Source organism: Protopterus annectens, chromosome 5.part0 (genome assembly GCF_019279795.1).
Source record: "Protopterus annectens isolate FY-2018-M chromosome 5.part0, PAN1.0, whole genome shotgun sequence".
NCBI classification, from domain to species: domain Eukaryota; kingdom Metazoa; phylum Chordata; order Ceratodontiformes; family Protopteridae; genus Protopterus; species Protopterus annectens.
The window spans coordinates 1,621,259,623-1,621,281,670 of NC_056735.1; the positions used below are offsets into that span (position 1 = coordinate 1,621,259,623).

The window sequence follows — 22,048 nt, forward strand, 5'->3', positions numbered from 1 at the left end:
ACGTGTGGTGTGTGATTCTAGTTTTTGACCAGATTAAAGGTGTTAAAATAGGGTAGATAAGAAAGTGGTGAAATGGAAGGCAAGCAGCAGGAAGAACAAAGCGAAAGCAATATAGGAATATGCAAGAGGGAGGGAGGTAGAAAAGAACCATAGCTATTCACATCTTCACAGGTTCATAGAAGCTTAAGTCCTCTGCACCAACTGCCAGAGTGTAAAATGATAATATGTATTGAGTATTAGCTGAATTTGGACTGTCTCCTTAACAAAGAGTGGTGACAACAACACAATCATGTTGTATAACCAATTATATATATATATATATATATATATATATATATTTATTTATTTATTTTTTTTTTTTGTGGGACAGGTGGCCATTTTATTTACTTCCATAAGACAGAAATGTTGGGTAAGGAATGTAGGTATTTCTGGGTCAGGTAAGTAGGGTAGGTGAGGAAGCAGATGAAAATAAACAGGACAAAAAGATAAGACACATGGATGGTGAGGGACACAACAGGTTGGGGACATCATGATTGAGGTTAGGGAGGAGACAATGGATGTCCATGCCCATCAAACATGGGGGCAGTAAGAATCTAGTCCTCAGCCACAGGACTGTCATCACTGCCCACTTACTTTGCTGGCTTTGGAGTGCTTGATGTTTTCTTCTATGGACCATAAGTAAGAGCAGCCTTCCTATCCAGCATAGGTATGCATCAGTGGTGCTGTGCACGACCCTATGCACCAACCCTGGCATCCTCTGGCAAGTGAAAAAATCCCCACCTCCACCACTACTCCCATAGAGTATCACAGCACCAGCTGCCAGGGTGGTGCTACCTGATGTGGAGGGCCCAGGTAGTGCAAGGGCAGCAGTGGCAGTACTGCCAGGTTGCATCCCTGCATCAGTGCAGGAGCCATTGGAGCAGGGGCAGGCTTTGCCACAGGGGTTGGCCTACCTCCCTGTGCTGTAAACATTTTGTGATTTTAGAGATAGATGATATGATATGGACACATTTTGACAACACATAGAAAAATAAAAAAGAGAGATAAGGGTTGCGGTAAGAGAAAAAAAGAGATATGATTAGTACCATCATATGATTAGTACCATCATATGTGATATACAATGCATTGTCACAATAATAAAATATTTTATCTGTACGTTTACAGTTATGTATACTTAACAAATACAAACTATAAGTAACGATTGCTCAAAGTAATCCTTTCGTGTGCATATATTGCGCATATGCTTGGTCCAATTATACAGATTAACTTAACAACAGGGCATTGATGCCACTATTGTTGAAATTAAATTGTTGCAATATTTTAAAAAGGATTTCAATATATATTTGTTACTTGTGGTATTTTTAACACACAGTGTTGGACTATGGTATTAGTTTTGACTTCTACAGTTGGCTTGTGCTTCAGATTGAAGCATGCATGCTTGCTTTAAGAGCTATGATATGCATGCTTACTTTGTTGCAACTGTATAGAAGAGCAATACTTTGCTAAAATAATAGTAATCTTGTGCTACATGCATACCTCCTGCTTCCCTCAGTCTAGATGCTCAGCAGGGGCTTCCCTGTTCACCAGGATGTCCTGAGACAGAGAAAGAGAAGAGCATTATGCATAAATTCTCTTTATCTGTATACCTATACAACAGTAGGATAACAGCTGTCCTAAACTCATCCAGCCACTGGTTGACTATATCCTGCTTGTGCCTTTTGAGGTCATTATAGTGATACCTACACCATTCTCCAGTGTGTGAAATGCCAGTCACACTGGAGACAGCCTTGATTATTCCATACCTCAGAGTTGTACTGGGAGCCAGTATATTCCCCCCTGCAGCAGCCTTCAGGTGTGGTATTTTACAAGGAGTCCAATAAGGATTCTGAACTCCTCAATACCCCACGTCTGAGCCCTAAATTGGGTACTTTCCCTTCTTGCTCCAAATATGTTTATTCAGGGCAAACAGCAACAGTTAATGGTGCTTTCCCACAAATTTGTGATATTGTGTTTACTGTTAGTGTGCAAACCCAAACAATGATGCCAACTGCATTTGCATGACATTAAGCAGACAGCAACAGTGCCAAACAGAGAAGAAAGCAGTTTATGAACTAAAAACAGTATTTTGACAAGTGGCATGAGTTTTTGGTTTGGATGCTGCTGTACTTGTTACTTCATTTAACTTTGCAGACATGTATTGGGGGCATACATGATATGACATGACACATTTTTGGTGTGTCTGTACACACCGATAAAATTAATTTGTGCAATGTGGTATTCAAACCTATGCGTTAGAGAGAAAACATATTCTTCCACAAAGGTGCCTTCGCACCCTTGCCACAGAAGAAGTGCTTGTTGAACACGCTCATTAATTATATATAAATGCACATAACAGACTGAGGGGTTAACCAGGTATGTGTGCGACTTGATGAGGTCCTGGTTTATACATTCATGTCTGTATGAGTATCATTGAGGTATGAAGGCCATCCAAGGCCAGAGAAGACAATTATAATTACAGACTCATAATATTCAGTATACCCTTAGCCACACATATAATTCATACAAGCTCCACTGCTAACATACTTATTGTTATTTATAATTATGTTTGAATTTTTTAGTTGTTGAAAATTGAGTGGGCAAGTATTAATAAAATTGGTAGTGTGCTAGATTAGAACACAGGCTCACCTGTATTTCAGTCCTACCTGCTGCAACAGGAACAGTTAAGAAGCAGCTGTATGTTTTCATATTCATTATTAAGTATGTGTGTTTACTACAGGGCAGTGTTTTCTTAACATTTTTGTGGCAACAGGTATAAGTGTAGGACTGCTATACACATGGTCCTGGGTTCAAATAGAGCATATTCCATACACTTTTACTGTTGTTCCATTTCCTATTACAGTTAATCTCACTAATAACACTTGACATAGTGTAGCTGATATTAACTGTACTTATGAAGGCTGAGACACTAATATTTATATAATATGTCAGCGATATGACTGCACATATTCTGTGTACTATGTTCCTGTAAGTATACTTCAGTTCTCTGGACTGGCATGTGCTTTACATTTGACTAACACACTTACACAAGTGCCTCTACATGAAATAACATTGAAATGGCATTGCTTGCCACTGTTGAGTAACGCTTACCATCACGCACCAGATTTGTCATTATTTTCATACTTACAGACATGTATCCTACAGTTACTTCTCCAATTGCATAGATTGCCAGTATTAGATTGCCAGTATTTTCATATTTGCTCAAGGCATCTGTTTCATACAGGCCTCACAACCTCTTGTCTCCCACATTTTCTGCAGATGTCACCTACTATAAGTTCACCTGCACTCCTGTATACATCAGACTTGAGCGGTGGTGCTTGCATTAAGTACTGTGTTCTATCGTCTGTGTTCTTAAATAGATAGGGGTTCTGTTCTCACTGTAATTGACTGTATATGTGTGAGCTGTTGCTTGACATAACAGAGACCATTTTACACCAGCATGTGGGACACTGTTATCTTCTGCTCAACAGAGACTACTGATGTCATCAGCTATAAAGTGTTGCCTGACAGACTCCAAGTTGGACTTGAATTGTGGTGGTTGCGTAAAATGCTGTATTCTGTACTCTGTGTACTTAAAGAGGTAGAAGTTCTAGTCTTATTGCAGTCAACTGTGTGAGTGTGAGCTGTTGTTTGACATCACAGGGAGCATTTTACACTTGCATGAGGGACACTGTTATCTTCTCCTCAACAGACACTGCTGATGTCATCAGCTATAAAGTGCTGTCTGGCACACTCCAAGTCAGACTTGAGCTGTGGTGCTTGCGTAAAGTGCTGTGTTCTGTAGCCTATGTACCTTAGATAGGTTGGGATTCTGTTCTCACTGCAGTCAACTGTGTGGATGTGTATGTGAGCTGCTGCTTGGCGTTACATTGAGCATTCTACACCAGCATGTGGGACACTGTAATCTTCTCCTCACCAGACACTGCTGACGTCATCAGCTATATCACATTTTTGGATATGAAGTACTCCCACTGGGGCAGGGTCAGGCAGAGGTCACTTCATCATATACAATAAAGTTTACAGTGACATGGCTTTCAATCTATCTACATACATCATATCATGGTATGTAGGCCCTGTGTTATCTTGCTGAGAAAGCCCTGTTGCCTCTCCAGCTGCTACATGTGTCTGGTGAGGTACATGTAAGAAAGAGCATTATATGCTATTAGTGCTGTAATGAGCTTTGCCTACCATGCTGTCATACAATCCTAAGATATCAGTATGATGGCATGATTTAGGATGTGCACAATATAGGCTTTCAATAGCAATGTGGACAGTTGATGGTCATAGTTCAGATTACTATCTAATTGTGTTCCCAGTGCTTGCATCACTGGGTTTCTGCATAGCAGGACAGTTGTCAATGTTGTAATTAACATGGAACTCCACTTTTTCAGATGGACAACATTACAAACACACATTTCTGCATTTATTTGTAGATAAAGTGCCTTTGTCAACATTCAGTTGTGTGTGTTAGCTCCTCCTGTACTATGTTATCACCGTTGATGAACTCAATGATTGCACACAATATGCAAGAATCAGCAAACTTGGTAAGGCAAAGGCCATATACTTTAGCCTGAACTGTTGAGAAATACAATTCAAACAGAGAAGGGCCAAGCACATATCCCTGCAGTTTCCCAATAGTGACAGCTCTACTGGTACATGTTGATTCACCAACTTTCACATGATGTGTTCTGTCATTGAGCCAGCTGTTTACCCATCAACTGACATAAGGTTTAATCCACAGCTTGAGTTTTTTCTCAATGATACCTGCATATGTGATTGTGTCAAAATCCTAGGCCAGATCACAATACTCAGTATGTACTGTCTTACCTTCATCCAGGCCTATCACATGGAATCAGTATGCTGTGACAACATCACAGATCACTTTTTCCATGATCCAGCACATACACCTTCCTGATATGGTTGAATACACAGTTCAGCACACCCTCCACACAGCCTATGTTCCCATACAAGGGTGTACATCAGCATGTCTCCACCTGAGTTGGGGGGACAGCACGTGATTCATACATGTATAGAGACATCCTGACCCTCCTCAACTGTGAGGTAGACTAACATGTCATCATGGACCTCCTCTACATGTATACTAGTAATATTCCAGATTTGTACAACAGACCTGTATGAATTGTTACTGCTACATTAGGTCTGTTACATCTGATAGATGTCCTCCAAGAGATAACTGAGGGCATGCATGATGACAACAGTGTCATTGTGTGGAACTTGAACAGGTGAAGGCATTTAACAAAAATCCACACTGAGGTATTCAATCAACATAGTCATACATGGCCATAAGCAGCTATATCATCAAATGGGTAGACCAGTGTAGGACATACATGGCATCTCACTATGTTGAAATGTATGCTGTGACATATATCTCAGGTTCAGTGATCAGGCTGGTACATCAGGGGTGTCAGATAGATCCTTTCCTGTCCATTAGTTCAGTGATGGACATCACAGATGACATACACATAATGTGTTCAAACAGCTACCTGAAGGACTACAGCTTGTGTGGAATCATTGACTCCAATTATGGGGTCTATATTAGAACACTGAACATTCAAAATGTCGAGTGTTCTAATATCGACCCCTATGAATCGAAAATTTAAAACATCGAGCATACAGAACAGCAAATTTTTTCCTAGGGAAAAAATTTGCTGTTCCAAAACACATACACACAACACAAGCACACCAAACAAACAGCAATCCACACACATACACCTAAACTCTTACAACTAACCCTACACTAAACTATACATACACCACTAACTATCCACTTACTTTAACCCAAACCCTAACCCTAAGGTCCGTCACTATCGCACAGTCACCTCATCCGTGCCCTAACCCACCTACCCCGCCCTAACCCTCACGTCCACACAATCGCACACTTACCTGACTCCCGCCCTAACCCACCTAACCTGCCCTAACCCTCACATCCACACACTTACCTGAACCCGACCCATAACTTTCCACCACAGTGCTGAAAATATCGAAGCAACAGAAATGGACAACCAAATTCTTTCCCTAGGAAAAAAATTGGTTTTCTGTTTCTACGATATTTTCAGCATTCACAGAAAATGGGTCAATATTAGAACACTCGAAATTTTGAACGTTCTGTGTTCTAATATAGACCCCAATTATGATATTAGTATAATGCAGACAGTATCATATCATACCAGAGATTGCTACCACAGGTATGACAACACCTGCACTGATAAGACACATGGAGGGATTTGCTGAATCAGGAAATAGACACATCACCCAAGTATAATGTGAACATCACACCCTATAATCAGACCTATAAGTATGTGACCTGTGTCCTGGGGTAGAGGGTATGTGGTACATAAACCAGCATGTGGTCACATTGCTGACAACTGCTTTGAATGCAACACAAGTACTGGTTATGCAAAGGACATGAACATCAGAGGTTATAATAACTTCATGAATCCTGGACTTCATCACACCAACAAATGTGTACAGTGCACCCTTCTTCATGTAGCTCTCTACACATCTTCCAGGGATGTGTAACTGAAGTGTACCACATTTGTCATAGTGCACCATCATACATCTTATTGGCCATACCTAGGTATTCTTTCTGGGAAATTTACATGACTATCTGATGGTACAGAACAACAATAGGTTCATAGGTGTTTACTAGGCTAACAACCACAAGGCACTTTTTAAGCCTGGCAATGCATCCCAAATCTCTAACAAGTTCTGATACCCTTGATAAGTGTAAGCAGGGGCTTGGGCGATGAAACATTTACAAGCAGGGCCTGGGGAAAGGAACTATTTATAGGTTGCCTGCGTCCATTAGAAACATAGGTGCCAAACCAGGGATGAATTTCCTGTTCCCCATCCAATTGTCCAAGTTGCACTTAAATTGGGTTAGGGAGGAACTCTGCTTCACATCAATAGAGAGCCTGTTCCAGAGATAAGGTAGTCTCTGGGATACATACCCGTCTCTCCAGCAGGTCCTATTTATATCACAGACAAGGTTTATATGTCTTTAGAATGGGTAATACTGGTGCTGTTTGTTTTTTGGATGAGCAGGAGGTCCATCAGAGTGAAGTCTGACAATGCCCTGTATGTCAGGCATAGATCTCCCCTTAAAAGCCTGTAGGAGACAGAATACAGGAATAGGGCCTTGAGGCGGTCGGCATAGGACATTTTACGTATGCCTTGTATTCTTTTAGTGAGGAACCTCTGTGGATGTTCCAATTGTGGGATATACCTGGTTATGTACATACCAAAGGGTGTATTGTACTCAATGATAGGTCTGATAAATGCAGAATACAATGGAGCAATGACTTCCTTGGACATAGATGCCATACCTTTGTTTATTATTTGCACAACATAGAATAATTTCCTCACTACTGTAGACACAGGATGGTCAAATGCTAGATTACTGTCCATGTGTGTCCATAACTACTGGGCAAACTCTAAGGGGTGTGTTGTCAGTATGATAGTTATGAGCAGTGGATGATTTCCTGATGGATACTATTATGCATTTCTTATCATTTAGTTTTAATCCATGGCTTTGACACCAGTTGTTTGTCTATGTCAGTCCTTCCTGGATAACATTTGTGTCAATATAGGATTAAATGACAGCTCCTACTTTACAATCATCTGCAAATGTAATCAGCCAGCGACCATTGACATTGGCCTTGACTTCAGACAAGTAAGCGTCAAAAAGGAGTGGCCCAAGGACAGATCCCTGAGAGACTTCACTTGTGACTGGCATCTTTGTAGAAGTGGACATCTAAATTCTAACTTCATGGGTCCTGTCTGTGAGGCAGTTGGCTATCCACCTGGTGATATACAGGTTTGTACCTAACCTCTTGAGTTTATCAACAATGCCCAAGTGGATTATTGTGTCAAATGCCTTGGCCAGGTGAGGGTAGGCAGTGTGAACCATGTTGCCCTCATCCATCTCTTTGGTGACCTTCTCAAAGAAGTCCACCAGGTTGAGTAGGCATGTCTTGCCATTGACAAAACTAAACTGGGTTTGTTCCAGTCTCTAGAGGTTTACTATATCACTATTGATCATTTTCATTATAATTCTTTCCATGGCTTTACATATAAGACTGGTAAGACTTATGGGTGTGTAGTTTCCAGGGTCTGTAGGTGGGCCACCTTTGTGCAGAGGGATGACTGTTGCTGTTCTCCATTCATGAGGCACAAAGCCTGTTTGGAGGCTACAGTTAAATAGCAATTCCAGAGGGTCTGATAGGTCATATTTCATGCAATTTATATGTCATTCTGGGCCCACTGATGCAGTGTTTTTGGCCTTAGAGTGTTACCTGTTCAGTTTATTCACACACTGCATACATAGGTGTTTGACAACATTAACAGCATCTATATAATTTGTGACAGTGTGGATTGTGCCATTGATATATGCCATGCACACAAGGCAAGTAGCCTGTATTGACCATACTGTCATATACATGTATAGCAGTGTCCCTCCTAATGCCTTCTGCAGACATTACAGTGCCAGGTTACCCTCATAGAGTGTGGATGTATCATAATAGTTGTCAAGTGTGTGTGTGTGTGTGTGTGTGTGTGTGTGTGTGTGTGTGTGTGTGTGTGTGTGTGTATAGGCTCATCTGTTATCACTCCACATCACATATGTTATGTCAGAGGGATGAGATTAATGGTGGTATTATTCTCATATTCTCCATGATTGTGGTTGGTTCTTGTAATGTTTGCCATGATCCTTTCCCTGTGACCACCTTGCTGGAGATCTCTGCTAAGTGTACACTCATATTTAGGTATATCATTTTGCAGAACTTCCCAATATGCATCCTACACCAACTGTATGTCAGATCCCTGATATATGTCCTCTGTATTATACATGTGAGGATGCTTATTTCACACAGACGTCCTCCCCATTGTTATGTCACCTTGTGTGACAGTCACAAACAACACATTTTCACTGTACAGTCCATAGTGTACCATATAGATATGTGCTTGGTGTTGCTGCTACAACCTTCCCCCATTGAAATGTCCTCCTTTGCTGTATATGTGAGAGTTTCACCTGTACTCTTTCCCTGTGTTCATTCCTACAATTCATCTGTGGTCCCAATTCAGCACAGACACTTCCCTGGGTGGTCATTTTACATGACAGTCCCATGTCCTGTTACAGATCATTAACACAGCTTCAGTACAGAATTCCAGCAATGGGATATCAATACTCTGCACTTTAGGCACACTGTCCTGTACTGTGTTTGGACCATATACTTCACATTCATACCTCTCAACTGTCCAGATACTCCAAGAATGTCCAGATGTTTTCCTTAACAAATATGTGGCTACCTGCTATATCACTGGGATGATCTCTGGACTGATGTGACTCAATATTACATACATTTGAGTGCATACCTCTCAACTGTCCTGATCTGTGCAGAATGTTGAGTTTTTGTCTCATATTTGTGATATTTTCCTCATAACATTTTTTCTGGCAAATCATTGGCATGTCACTTCAGACTGCAGTCAGAAACTGATGACTGACATTTGAATTTCCAACTTCATGGTCTTCAGAAAGTTCATGCTAATGTACAACTATATATTCTATCAACGTCCTAAGTTCGTCAGTGCAATATTAAAAATCTGTGCCTATTTCTAGCCCTTTATCCTCTCATTATTGTGGCTTTGTCCACATTTGTCACTTTAAGAGGTTGAGAGTGTTACATTGTAACACATTTATATGTAACATCTATGCCATATATGTCCCTACAACTGGCTATTTTCCTCTCATTAAGTTGGCCTCTGTTCAGATGTGTTGCACTAATACAATGACAGCTATTTGTAAACCCCTAGTGGTCATTGTCGCATTGCATATGTTAGGCACTCTTTACACGCAATGGCTATCCGCATTCGTTGACAAGGTTTCACTGTGTAAATTCCTGGTGATCATTGTGGCATTTTGCACAAATCTGCACACGTAGATGCTCTCCATTACACGGAATTGCTATCTGTGTTCAATTATGAGGTTTCAAGGCCAGCAACACTATTGCGAGCTGCGAAACGTGGCTTAGGCACACTGTGCCTCATTCATATGCATTGAGCACTGTCGTGAAAACATGTGAACTCGATGTAGGCTTTTCATGAAGCTTACACGGAGTTTATTGAATCCCAGGTATGTGAGTTCGAACTATTGCTTGATTGCTTGCATGTTTCAAGAATACTGAATATGAATGAAAATTACTGTGTTCTGTATTTTGTAAGAATTAATGAGAGAAATATAAATTTTCACTGTTCTGTACAAAATGTTGAAAGATTTTGATGCAGTTTCCTGGAAGGTAACAGCTAAAAGCATCAGGCTAAATGCTGTTTCTCTGGTTTTGCATGTATTTTTGTCGGTGTGTTTGTGCATTTTTTCCAGTTCTTTTCCTCCTTTAGTTTCCCTTCCCAAATGAATCCTTGCCTTTTACTTACTTTATTTTTTTTTCTAATATTTATTTTGTTATTTGTTTAAAAGCTGTGGGCAAATTCAGTATATTTTGGTCTAAATGTTGTTAATAAAAACTAATAAAAAGTATATAAAATATAGTTCTGTGATCTGAAGTTTGTACATAGCATGTTAACAATAAAAATAGCACAAACTAAAATATCAGTAGTTATCACAATTATACACTTTTTTATATACTAATAGGGTGTAATGCACAGAGCAAGATCTAGAACAGGGTGACCTAGGCAGCTGCATAGGGCCCTGTGCTATCTGTGGGGTCCAGCCACGCAACATTAGTTTTGGATTTGGAGGTTGCCATAATGGTTAAGGTGTTTACAGTACAGACACAAGGTGCAAAATTTGATTATCACATTGGGTAATTGGCTAGGCTTAAAATGGCCCATAAGGTCAGTTAGCCTAGTACTAATCTATGAACCTATATAAACATCTAAATAAAAAGTCTGATTTTCCTGCTTTGTGTACATGCAAAGAAATCTGGAGCTCATGCACACAGAGCAGACTACTGGATGAGATTTGTTCTTTCCAGCACATGTGCTCTTGCTTAACGCAATATTTGAAACTTTAGCATTTACTTGGAGATTTCTCCATTCCGACATGCATGTTAGTTTGAGTTCCTGCCCAGCATAGCCTTTACGTTTTGAATGCTTTGCATTTTTTGCCCTGCCAAGCATATCTGTTATTTGCAGCTATGGATTAATTCAGAAGGCCTGGGGTTCCAGGTTAGTGTTGCAGCACTACTCCACTCACATTGAAAGAGAACAAAATGCATTAACTGCATGTGTATATGTGTGAAATGCCCAAGTTAGGGGTACTATCTAGTTATGTGACTTGCTCAGCATCACATAGACTCAAACCATGTACCTTAGCTGTAGGAGGCACGAGTCTTAATCCTTCACTCCGACTGCCAGGCCTCCTTTAACTTTCTTTTTTTTTTTTGTGTTAAATCACTGGAGATTACAGTCTGCTAGTGTTAGTCATACAATTTCAAAGTTATGTGGTTCATAAAATACATGTTAATGCAAAATCTGTTGTTCTGTTAACATTTTAAATGATTTAGAGTAGTTCTGCTCTTATCTCTCTCCAGATTTGCAGAACATCTCTGATATTGCCTATTATTTATGTCCTGCCCTGTCCTTGAGCAAGTCAGTTAACAAAACAGTGCTTTGAGGCAACTGGACATTTGGGCTAGGCTTCTCAGTGGTCCCCTGGACTGCAAGCTTAGTAACTACCCATGAACCAGAGTAGCTATGGGGAAAAGAAAGGAAACTGATTGCAGTAAAAAGGACCATCATCATAGGAGCCATGTTCATTGACTGTGATCCTTGTTTGCGTTGTTCTGTTGAATACTGGTGGTGTGTTTATTATTTAGCTGTGAATAAATTTGACAGCATAAAGTCTTTGAGTTTAGTATTACTATTATAACTATGAATACATTTTTATCTTGTTTTTTGCAGGACACAGGTATGAAATGCAGTGCATTTGGGGTAAATCTGCTTTCTGTAGTATATGGTTTGATTCCCCCAGCCTTCATTTGTCTTTTATGAAACTCTGCCAAGTTACTTAACCCAGCAGTACTCCTGGGCTGCTCTTGAAAAGGGATACTTGTGTCTGGTGGACTGTCCCAGGCTTTTAGCCAGTGTGTTACATATTTGTCTTTTGAGTTCCTGCACCTTTCACTTACAGGGTAATTAATAGTTTACTGTATGCTATTTGAATATGGATCTTGCCATGTTTCTTGTAGTTTAATGGTTTGCCAGATGCATTTTCACTAAAAGTTGATTTCAAGGAAAGAAAAATGTATTGTTTCTCATGCTATCTGTTTTCATTGTGAGGGTGTTTTGCTTAAAAATGGCTGTGTTTTTCTATAAAATTTGAAAGAAAAGCTTTAAAGGAAATCTAAATCTCTGATAATTGTAAAAGTAAAGAAGAAAATAGTATGCATACTGACAGATTCGAATAGTGTTTATGTTAACTGGGAAGAGAGAGACAAGTAATGGGATATTTGTATGGCTGACAGAGGCCTGATTCATTACCCTGCAGAGGACTTAATTTGTCCACAATCCGGCTCTGTTGACACTGGAGGACACAGCATTATTATTCTTCAAGTAGGTCAGACCTGTATTGAGTGCTGTCAGATAGGATAGCTATTCTTAATGACAGAGAAGATGTAGGGAGGTCAAAATTGTAATGTAGGTTTCCTACAAGCATGTAAGTCCCATCCCTGCTGTATGCAGTAATATTTAGGATTTTTGTATGACTTGTAGGTTGTTGAATAAAAGCTGCTGCAGCATTTATATTGTCTTTAAAAGTTTTGATTTATTCTTTGCATTAAAGAATGAATAATGCAAAGAATAAATCAAAACATTAGAATGAATAAATATGGCCATGGTGGTGCAGCAAGAGGTTCTCCCATTCGATTCTCGGCTGGAGCGCCTTCTGTGTGGAGTCTGCATGTCCTCCCTGTGGTCGAGTGATGTTTAAAGACATGCAGGTAGGTGCGTGCATGAATGGGTGTGCCTTCTTTGAAGGTTGGGTGTCAGGCTGGCAACTCGGCACCGTAAAAATCCACTGCCAATCATTAGAAGACAGGAGTTCCACTGTAGTGACCCCTAACCGGGAAAAGCAGAAAGACTTATTAAAGAATGAATAAATTCATTAATAGGCCTGGATTGTGTAATATAGTCTAAACATGTTACATTTTAGTAGTCCAAACATGTTGCATTTTGGTAATATATTTCATGCAGTACCTTCTTTATAGCCTCCAGTAACTGCAAAGGAGTTGACATTTATCAGGTCATATAGTCTGCATTGTTTGGAGTGACGTTTAGAACTCTCTGATCTTCAGCATCCATTATGTAGTCATTGCTGCATGTTACTATGATACAGTCTTCTCAACAATATTGGAATGTAAAGGATTACAGTATGTAGTTAAAAACTGTTTCTCTGGCAGTTAGTGCAGGGGGCTAAAGCTCCAACTTGTTAATGAGCTGCTTCCTGTGGCAATGGTGTGGGGTTGAATCTTTCTACATTCACTTACCTACCATGTGACAATGAGCAAGTCACTTAACCAGACAGTGCTTAGAACAATTGGGAATTTGGGCTTGGCTCCTTAATGGTCTCCAGGACTGCATGCCTAGTAACTATGAATCTGTTGTTGATGTTTGCCAGCCTTTCCCTATTGCATAGCTGATCTAGTTCAGGAAATACTATGGCAATATCCCCAGTAAACCAATTTTTGTAATGTAACATAGGCAATTTATTCTTCAAGGGCAGCACGCCCTGCATTTATTGGTAAAACACTGAAATACAAAGTTATTTACCAGCAGCAGCCTCTGCATTACTAATAGTTCTCTTTAATGTGAAATTATTCAGATGATATTTACTGCTGCAGAAATTGTGCATATTAACTTGACATATGATATCAAGTGGTTAATATTTCTTATGCACTTATAAATGCTCTTCTATTTAAAAGGTGCTACACATGGCTGGATCTTGTGGTATGATATACTGATTTTTATACAATTTCATGAAGTTCATCCAAAGCTACCAATAAAGTACATGTGATTTATTTTCTCATGCCAATAATGAGTGTACACAGTTATCAAAATGTTATAACTGTTGGTGGGGAGACTCTCTGTGGATGAAAGTACCTTATTCTCTTATTGTCTGGTAATTTTTAAACAGTGTTTAATCTGGCTTTGCAGGACTAGCATGCACGTTTGCGTCTGTGTGTGTGAATTAAGTTGGAATAATATGGCTACTGTGTATTTGTGTAAAACAAATTTGTGACTTTGGTCATTATTATTGTTGCTACTTAATTGGCACAGACATTTGAGAAGGATGCGGTATCTAATATAGGTGTAATTGCCGGGTTTGGGGATGTCTGTGGATATAAACGTATACATAACCCACCACTGCCCCCTACTGTACATGCAAGAGTTTCACCTGTACTCTTTCCCTGTGTTCATTCCTACAATTCGTCTGTGTGTCACAATTCAATATATACACTTCCCCTGGGTGATAATTTTACATGACAGTCTCATGTCCTGTTACAGATCATTAAAACAACTTCAGTACAGAATGCCAGGAATTGGATATCACAATACTCTGCACTGTAGGTACACTGTCCTTAGTGTGTTTGGACCATATATTTCACATTCATACCTCTCAACTGTCCAGTACTCCCAGGATGTCCAGATGTTTTCCTTAACAAATATTATTTGAGAGAGGATTTAAATACATGGAGGCTTGATATAGTCCTGACTGAATTTCTGATGCAGTTCCATTGTTTGGCTATGCAGTGTGAATATAGATTTTGTCACATACTGTAACCATAATCAGCTAAACTAACTGGTAAAAGCAGCACAGGAAGGAATCCAAGAAAGGGGGAAGACACACTAAAGAGAGGAAAACATCCTAGGTCTGACACACACACAGTGCAGTCACAGACCTGAAGGGCAACTTTAAAAATTTAGCCACACACACACTCAAGCAAGCTTCTCTTTCAAGGGAGAGGAGAATAAAATGATAAAGAAAAGCAACCCTAGCAGGTTAATCTCAGAGAGCAGTAGAAAAATATCTGGACAAGCCTCCCTCCACATCCCCTGCTAAGTATATAAACCAAGTCTGAGATCAAAATAGAGTGGAAAAGGGCAAATTCCCCAACCTCACTGTACCGCAAACTTGCACTAAAAAAAGCCTGTATGTGTGATCAGCTATGTTTCAATCACTGTACTGGCTTTTTTGTCTTTAGACAATTGGTACTTTTGACCAATTGTCGGTATACTATATATATATATATATATATATATATATATATATATATATATATATATAGCCAGATTTAGATACATATAGATATATATATATATAATGTGTGTGTGTATGCACATGCAAGTGTCTGTGTATGCAATGCATGCATATGTATCTGTATGGGAACATATGTGTGTGTGTGTGTGTGTGTCTGTGTGTGTGTCTGTGTCTGTGTAAGACTGTAGAGTCCCTCTTTCAATCACAAACAAATACACACGCAAAAAAAAACACATGGTCATATAGGTCACAAGAGCAGATCTTTTTCCTTAGAAAGTATTCTCATTTTGCAGAACTGATTTTTCATTGAACTGCTTCTAATATGGTGGAAGGAGTTTTAGGTTTAAGTAGGAGTGTAAGTTTTCTATGTATTCTGAATAATTTAGTATATTCACAATTTGTTCATGTTCTAAAAGAGGCTGATTGTCATTGGTATGAACAATAACATTTTTATCATGTATACAGCAATGTGAGCAATGCTTTGCTTCTAAGAACTTCAAGCTCACAGTACATAAGTTTCACAACTGTGTTCTTTACATAGTAGGCAGGTAAGCCATATAAACTAAAGGTATTTTTCCACCTTGTGAGTCTCATCCATGCTGCCAACCAACGTGAACTGGAGCCCATATGTTTGTTATAGCAATCCATCTGTTATACATACTTCACCTAGAGGGCTGAAAATATCCAACTGGAGGGAAATTATCTAGAGTGTATGAAACAAGTTGAACAAAACCAGAGAGTAACTTTAATTGTCCTGGTTTGCTTTTGTTTTAGCCTCTGCCTCCCTGTCACACTTCAAAGGAGTCTATGCAGGTCTTCAATCAACACTGTAAAATGGCAGAGGAATACTGTGCAGTGAAAAAAGAAATTGCAGTGTTAGAAGAGAGGAGGTAAGACTTCAGCAATTAAATTCCCCTGGGATTCAATAAAGCCTACACTAGGTGTACACTGTTCTGAGTGAACAGGCAACATAAGCATAACTCACACCTTCTTCCTCCCAATTTTAGTTTTCCTACTGATTTTCTTGCAGCTTTAAATACTGAGGGGGATTCATAAAGGTTACCACAAAGTGTAGACTACATGAACACTTATAATAATCTTTCTGAGTGATAAAAGCACAAAAAATGTGGTAGGGATGTTCTTGAATACAGATCATTTACACTTAGTGTACACCTAGTGTAGGTGTTATTAAATCTTTGTGTTTACCACATTCTCCAGTTTGTAAGGCATACACTAGCTAAGTACATTATACATTTTTGTCTATTGTTCCTTTCCTTTGTTTGCTTGCAGAATTGCTTGCAGAAGGCTAGCAGATTTATTTTGTTTGATTTAAGATCAAGATCTTGTACATTTTCTAGCTCTTGTACCTTTAAAGTACCCATTGCACACCCTCTCCTATTTCCTGATTGCTTGCTTACTGCTTTGCTTTCACAATATTGTGCAGTTTATAATTCTACAGAACACTGAGCGATTTTGTTTCAGTACCTTTCTTAGCTGAACAGCGTCTTTTCTGTGAGATATTTTTTAATGGAGCAGGTGTTGTGCAATGGGCATAGATTCATGGCCAGAATATTGACTTTTTTCCATGTTTATTAAAGCATTGCATTATAGAATCACATACATTAACAGAAAGTAAAACAAATCTTAATAACAAGTTTCCATTATTATTATTGTGCACTATACATATTTTTCATAATTTTCATTCAAATCTAACATTACATAAATTACTCATTTTCTCCCTTCCATTAAACTTCACTCCTCATCCTAAGTATTAGTCTGCATCTATTATTCCCACAAATTCTAAGTGTACTTGCACTGTTTGCTGCTCCAAATGCTTACTTAGCCCACTTTCCATCAGTACTTCCTACAATTTCAGTCCATGGTTCTTCTTCTTCTTCCAGCAATTTACTTTCGAATTATGATATAACTAGTGCTGTATAAGGCACTCTGTAGTCCTCACTCCATCTCTGCTACAGACCTTCCAACTATTTCAAGTACTTTGATATTCTATTAAGTGCACCTTTGCCAAGCCTAAATACCATGACCTTGGTGGTTTTGTTTGCAAGTTTGAGTTTATAACTATTTTATAAATTACTTGGGTGTTGATGATGTAAAATGTAAAAACACCACTTTATTTTTTTTTTTTTAATTTCTCCTAGTCTTTTGGGTTTCTAATACCATGATGGGAATGGACCCCATTCCTAAGTCAAAGTACAATTAAAGTTCATGAAATTAGCATTGTTTCACTCTTGGATGTCAGCCAGTAGTGCTCTTCACAGCACCCACAATTTGCCCAGTAATGACTCCTTCTGCAATTCACACATGGATTGGTAACATATCTAAGTACGATTGTAAATTTTTTTTTTATAAGACCTGTTGCTCCTACTACTATTGGAACTGTCTGGGTATCTTTCTTCCACACTGCTCTTGTTTCTGCCTGCAGATCCTGGTATTTTATGATTTTGTGTCTCTCTGTACGGATGACACTATAGTCACTGGGTTTGGCGATTTCAGTGATCAATGCTACTTTTGTCTTCTTTTCTTGGACCACTATATCCGATTTTCTAACATCTAGCTTTTCAACTGTTGGTAATGGGTGATCCCATGTGATATAAACTTCATCATTTTCTATGATGCTTTGTGGCTCATGTTTCCAGTGTTTTTCAGCCACTTCAGTACCATAATGTCTGCACAATCCCCAGTGCAACAATCTCGCCACATATTATGCCTTTCAGAATACAGTCCTCCTGCCATTAGTGTGTCACAACCAGCAACAAGGTGTGTGACTGTTTCCAATTCGTTTTTACAAAACCTACATTTGTCTGTTTCTCCCACATGTTCAATGGACTCTGTAAACCAGCATGTATGTAGCCCACTGTCTTGGGCTGCCAATATTAACCTTTCATTTCTTGGTTTGAATTCGCCTCTCCTTAACCATTCCTGTGTTCATTGTTGATCAACATAAGGCTCTTCCAGACGTTTTCCTATACTTGTAACTGTATTTATATTTTTTCCACATTTCTTGCCTTCTCATCTGGTCCTTCACCTTATATTCTTTCTTTTGTTTTTGTTTTTTTGGCACAGTCAGTTGCTGCCTGTTTTTTATCTACCTCTGGTTTGACTTCCATTCCTGCTTGATGTCGATATGCTTCTGCTAGATTAACCAGAGAAGTCATCTTAGATTTATTCTCCTCATTTTCAAAACTTTCACTACATTTGGATCTTGTGAGGTCAGTAGATGTGTGGATTCCCACAATTGCAGATCTATACATGTAATCAATTTCATGGAGGCCCATCCCTCCTTCGGAACGGGGAATATATAATCTTGGTATACACACTGATTTTTATAAATCATTTGGTGATAATGAAGCATCCTACTTGTTTTAATATCAAATCTATCCAACACTTTTTGGGGCCAGTCAGTCACTCCAAAACTGTATGTTAGGACAGGAAGAGCAAATTTATTTATAGCTTGGATCTTATTCCTAGATGTCAATGCTGTTTTCAGGATGAATTTAAGTCTTCTAAAGTATTCCTCACTGAGTTTTATTCACATTTGTTCATGTTTTATTGCTGATCCTTCATCAGTTCCCAAGTATGTATACACTCCCTCTTGCTCAAGTTCTTTTATATCACATTCTTGTCCCAAACTGATGTTTTCCTGGTGCTGCAGTTTTCCTGCTTTAAAGGTTGCTTTTGCATATTTATCAAGACCAAATCACATTCTAATATCATCTGAAAATATTTTGACAATCTGCAGCTGTGCTTTCAGCTCCTCATCTGATGAGCTATACAGTTTTAAATCATTGAAAAAGAGAAGGTGAGAAGTACTTTCTAATTATGATATAACTGGTGCTCTATAAGGCACTCTGTAGTCCTCACTCCTTCTCTGCTATAGACCTTCCAACTATTTCATGTACTTTGGTATTCTATTTAGTGCACCTCTGCCAAGCCTAAATACCTTGACCTTGGTGGTTTTGTTTGCAATTTTGAGTTTATAACTATTTTATAAATTACAGGGAAGACACTTGGGTGTTGATGATGTAAAATGTAAAAACACCACTTTACTATGAGGACCAGTAAATGTTGTATAGAGTTATACTCCCATCTGGTTACAACAGTTACTACTAATTACTATAAGTTTACTGAGAGAAAAGATTATGAAGAATACATCGCTCAGTTTTAGGGTTACCTGACTGACCCAGAAGAGCAAAGAGTATATACAATGGAGAAACACTAACTATGGCACTGGTGTCTGAGCAAGAACAAATTGAGCTTTGTTACATAATATTTGCTGTTCTGCTGATTTTTTTAGCATATGGTGTATATGTAACCAGTCTGTAGTATATATGGTGCTATAGTGAGTTCTTAAAAAACAAATATAGCAATTTAATTTTCAAAGCTGATGTAGGATAATTCAGTCTGCAGTGTCAGCTTTTATAAAAGACCAGAAAAGAAACACTCCTGTACCTCTACAGTTAATTTGCATATAAGAGCTACAATCATAGCAAAGCTTCTATACTTGCAGCAATGTGTTGTGTGGCAAACTCGTGAAATACCTGAACAGTTTTTGCAGACTGATTTTGACAATGGCAAGTAGCCCTGCTTTCTCAAAGCACTTTAAACATTAAAATGTATCCCACAATGCCTTATTTTCCTGATCACTAGTAATATTCCACAAATGTGTTTAATGATACCCTTATCAGTAGTGTGTTTTAGCCCATCTCAGTGGATGCATGTGCTTGACAATATTCAGTCACATGAAATTCATTTGGTTGCTGGTGATGGAAGGAAAGCTGTACTGATGTCCGGGAATGCTGCTGTCAATAAAAACAAGAAAAAGCTCTGTGAAACAGGCTCAAACACAAAAATACTGAAAGTAGTCCAATGGTTTAATGAAGCGCTTTTCATCACCTTCAATAAGGCAACTTCTTCAGATAACATTTCTAAAAAACAAGTTCCATTTAAATAGCATGAGTGATCACATGGTCAAAAGAAAAAATATTACTGCACAACAATGCTGCTGTCAATAACTGAGCCAGGAATAGACACTATTTCTTTGTACTTATTAAATATATATTTATTTATTTAACATTTGTTTAACAGGAAAGTCCGACTTGGAACAAGCCAATTTTCAGGGGAGGCTTGGCAAAAAATGCTCCAGACACATGTCTATAATGTAATGATATATATATATATATATATATATATATATATATATATATATATAATTTGATGCCTCATTTCAATCATATACTGCGCTGTATATTATCATTATAGGCTAAAAGTATGAACAAATGAGTATGGAACATTGTATATTACGTGTACAACAGCTGCCTTATTTAGGTGTGTTTTGGGTCTAATCTTGAGCATTGTCCTAAAAAATTTAGTTTTTTATAATTCTTTCAACTCTCTGGAGAATCAAACTAAGTACTGGCAATTCAGTACTGAGCAGTGTCTATTAGGTAGATTAGAGAAACTACATATTTTTTTTTTTTCAATTTTAATAAAACATAGGACAAGATTTCTTCCACCACGGTACTGACTTTAAAAATTACACTTGCTGTGGCTTGCAAAATATTTCATCATGAATACCTTGATGGATTTATGTATTTAATAGTTTAACTATCTGCTTTGGGGCCACAGGTTTTCTTGACCATCTAGCATCCATAACTCTTTCAGCTCAGTGATATTTCTTTCTGTTCTTAAGGAGCATTGCTCTAAAGAAACAAGCCTTGCACAGCCACAGTTTATCCTTACTTCAATGTCCACTGTCTAATCCACAGGGGTCACGTTGTTCATGATCATATCAATGTTTGTGATCTCCAGTGGAACCATGATGGATGCAAAGGCACTAAAAACAACCCCATTATTTAATACTCCAGCAAGTGTCCAGAATGTTCAAATTACCAACATCTATTATGTGTTCTCTTTTAGGAAGGTTGTGAAGGAAGCTGTAACTGTAGCTAAAACATCATCTGTCAACTTGTTGCCTCTTTGATCAATTCTAGTCAGATTTTGGTCTGTCAGACAACTAAGTTCATTTTTGTCAGGATCCGTAATCATCTTGCAGTGCTGAAGAATGAATGGTTTTGCTATCCTTGATCTTTCTGCAGCTTTTAATAAGGTGGGTCATGGAATCTTGATTAAAAACGTGGGCAGTGATTGTGAACTATAATCCAGTATACTGAACTAGTTTTACATGTATTTTCTGATCATCATCAGAAGATTGTCTCAAGTGGTGCAGCGGTAGCATTGTTGCCTCACAGCAAGAGGTTCTCCCGTTTGATTCTCGGCTGGAGTGTGGGGAGTGCCTTCTGTGTGGAGTCTGCATGTCCTCCCCACGGTTTGATGGGCATTCGAAAGACATGCGTAAATGGGCATGCCTTCGTTGAAGGTTGGACGTCGAGCTGGCACCTCGGTGTTTGTTAAAATCTACTGCCAATCATTAGCGGACCGGAGTTCCGCTGTGGCAACCCCTAACTGGGAAAAGCCGAAAGACAAACAACAACAATATCAAAAGATTGTCTCAAGGATAAATGCTTCTCAGCAGAATCTTCTGTCCTGCAAGATTATTCTGTTTTACCTCAGCTTCTCTGTTCACCATATGTGTGCCATCATTAGAAGGCATTATTATAAGAGCTTGGCTGGGCAAAACGTTGGACATGAGTTAAACCTCATATCTATGGTATAAAATAT

At 38.7% G+C, this 22,048-nt stretch overlaps 1 protein-coding gene across 2 annotated transcripts in view; it reads left to right on the forward strand.

Moving 5' to 3' along the window:
- MAP3K7CL (MAP3K7 C-terminal like) overlaps positions 1-22,048 on the forward strand; it is a 585,495-nt gene that overhangs the window by 391,655 nt on the left and 171,792 nt on the right. For both annotated transcript variants that reach the window (XM_044071398.1, XM_044071400.1), the window contains exon 4: positions 16,124-16,239. In XM_044071398.1, coding sequence (XP_043927333.1) covers positions 16,124-16,239 — 116 coding nt within the window. The remainder of the gene's footprint in view (positions 1-16,123; positions 16,240-22,048) is intronic.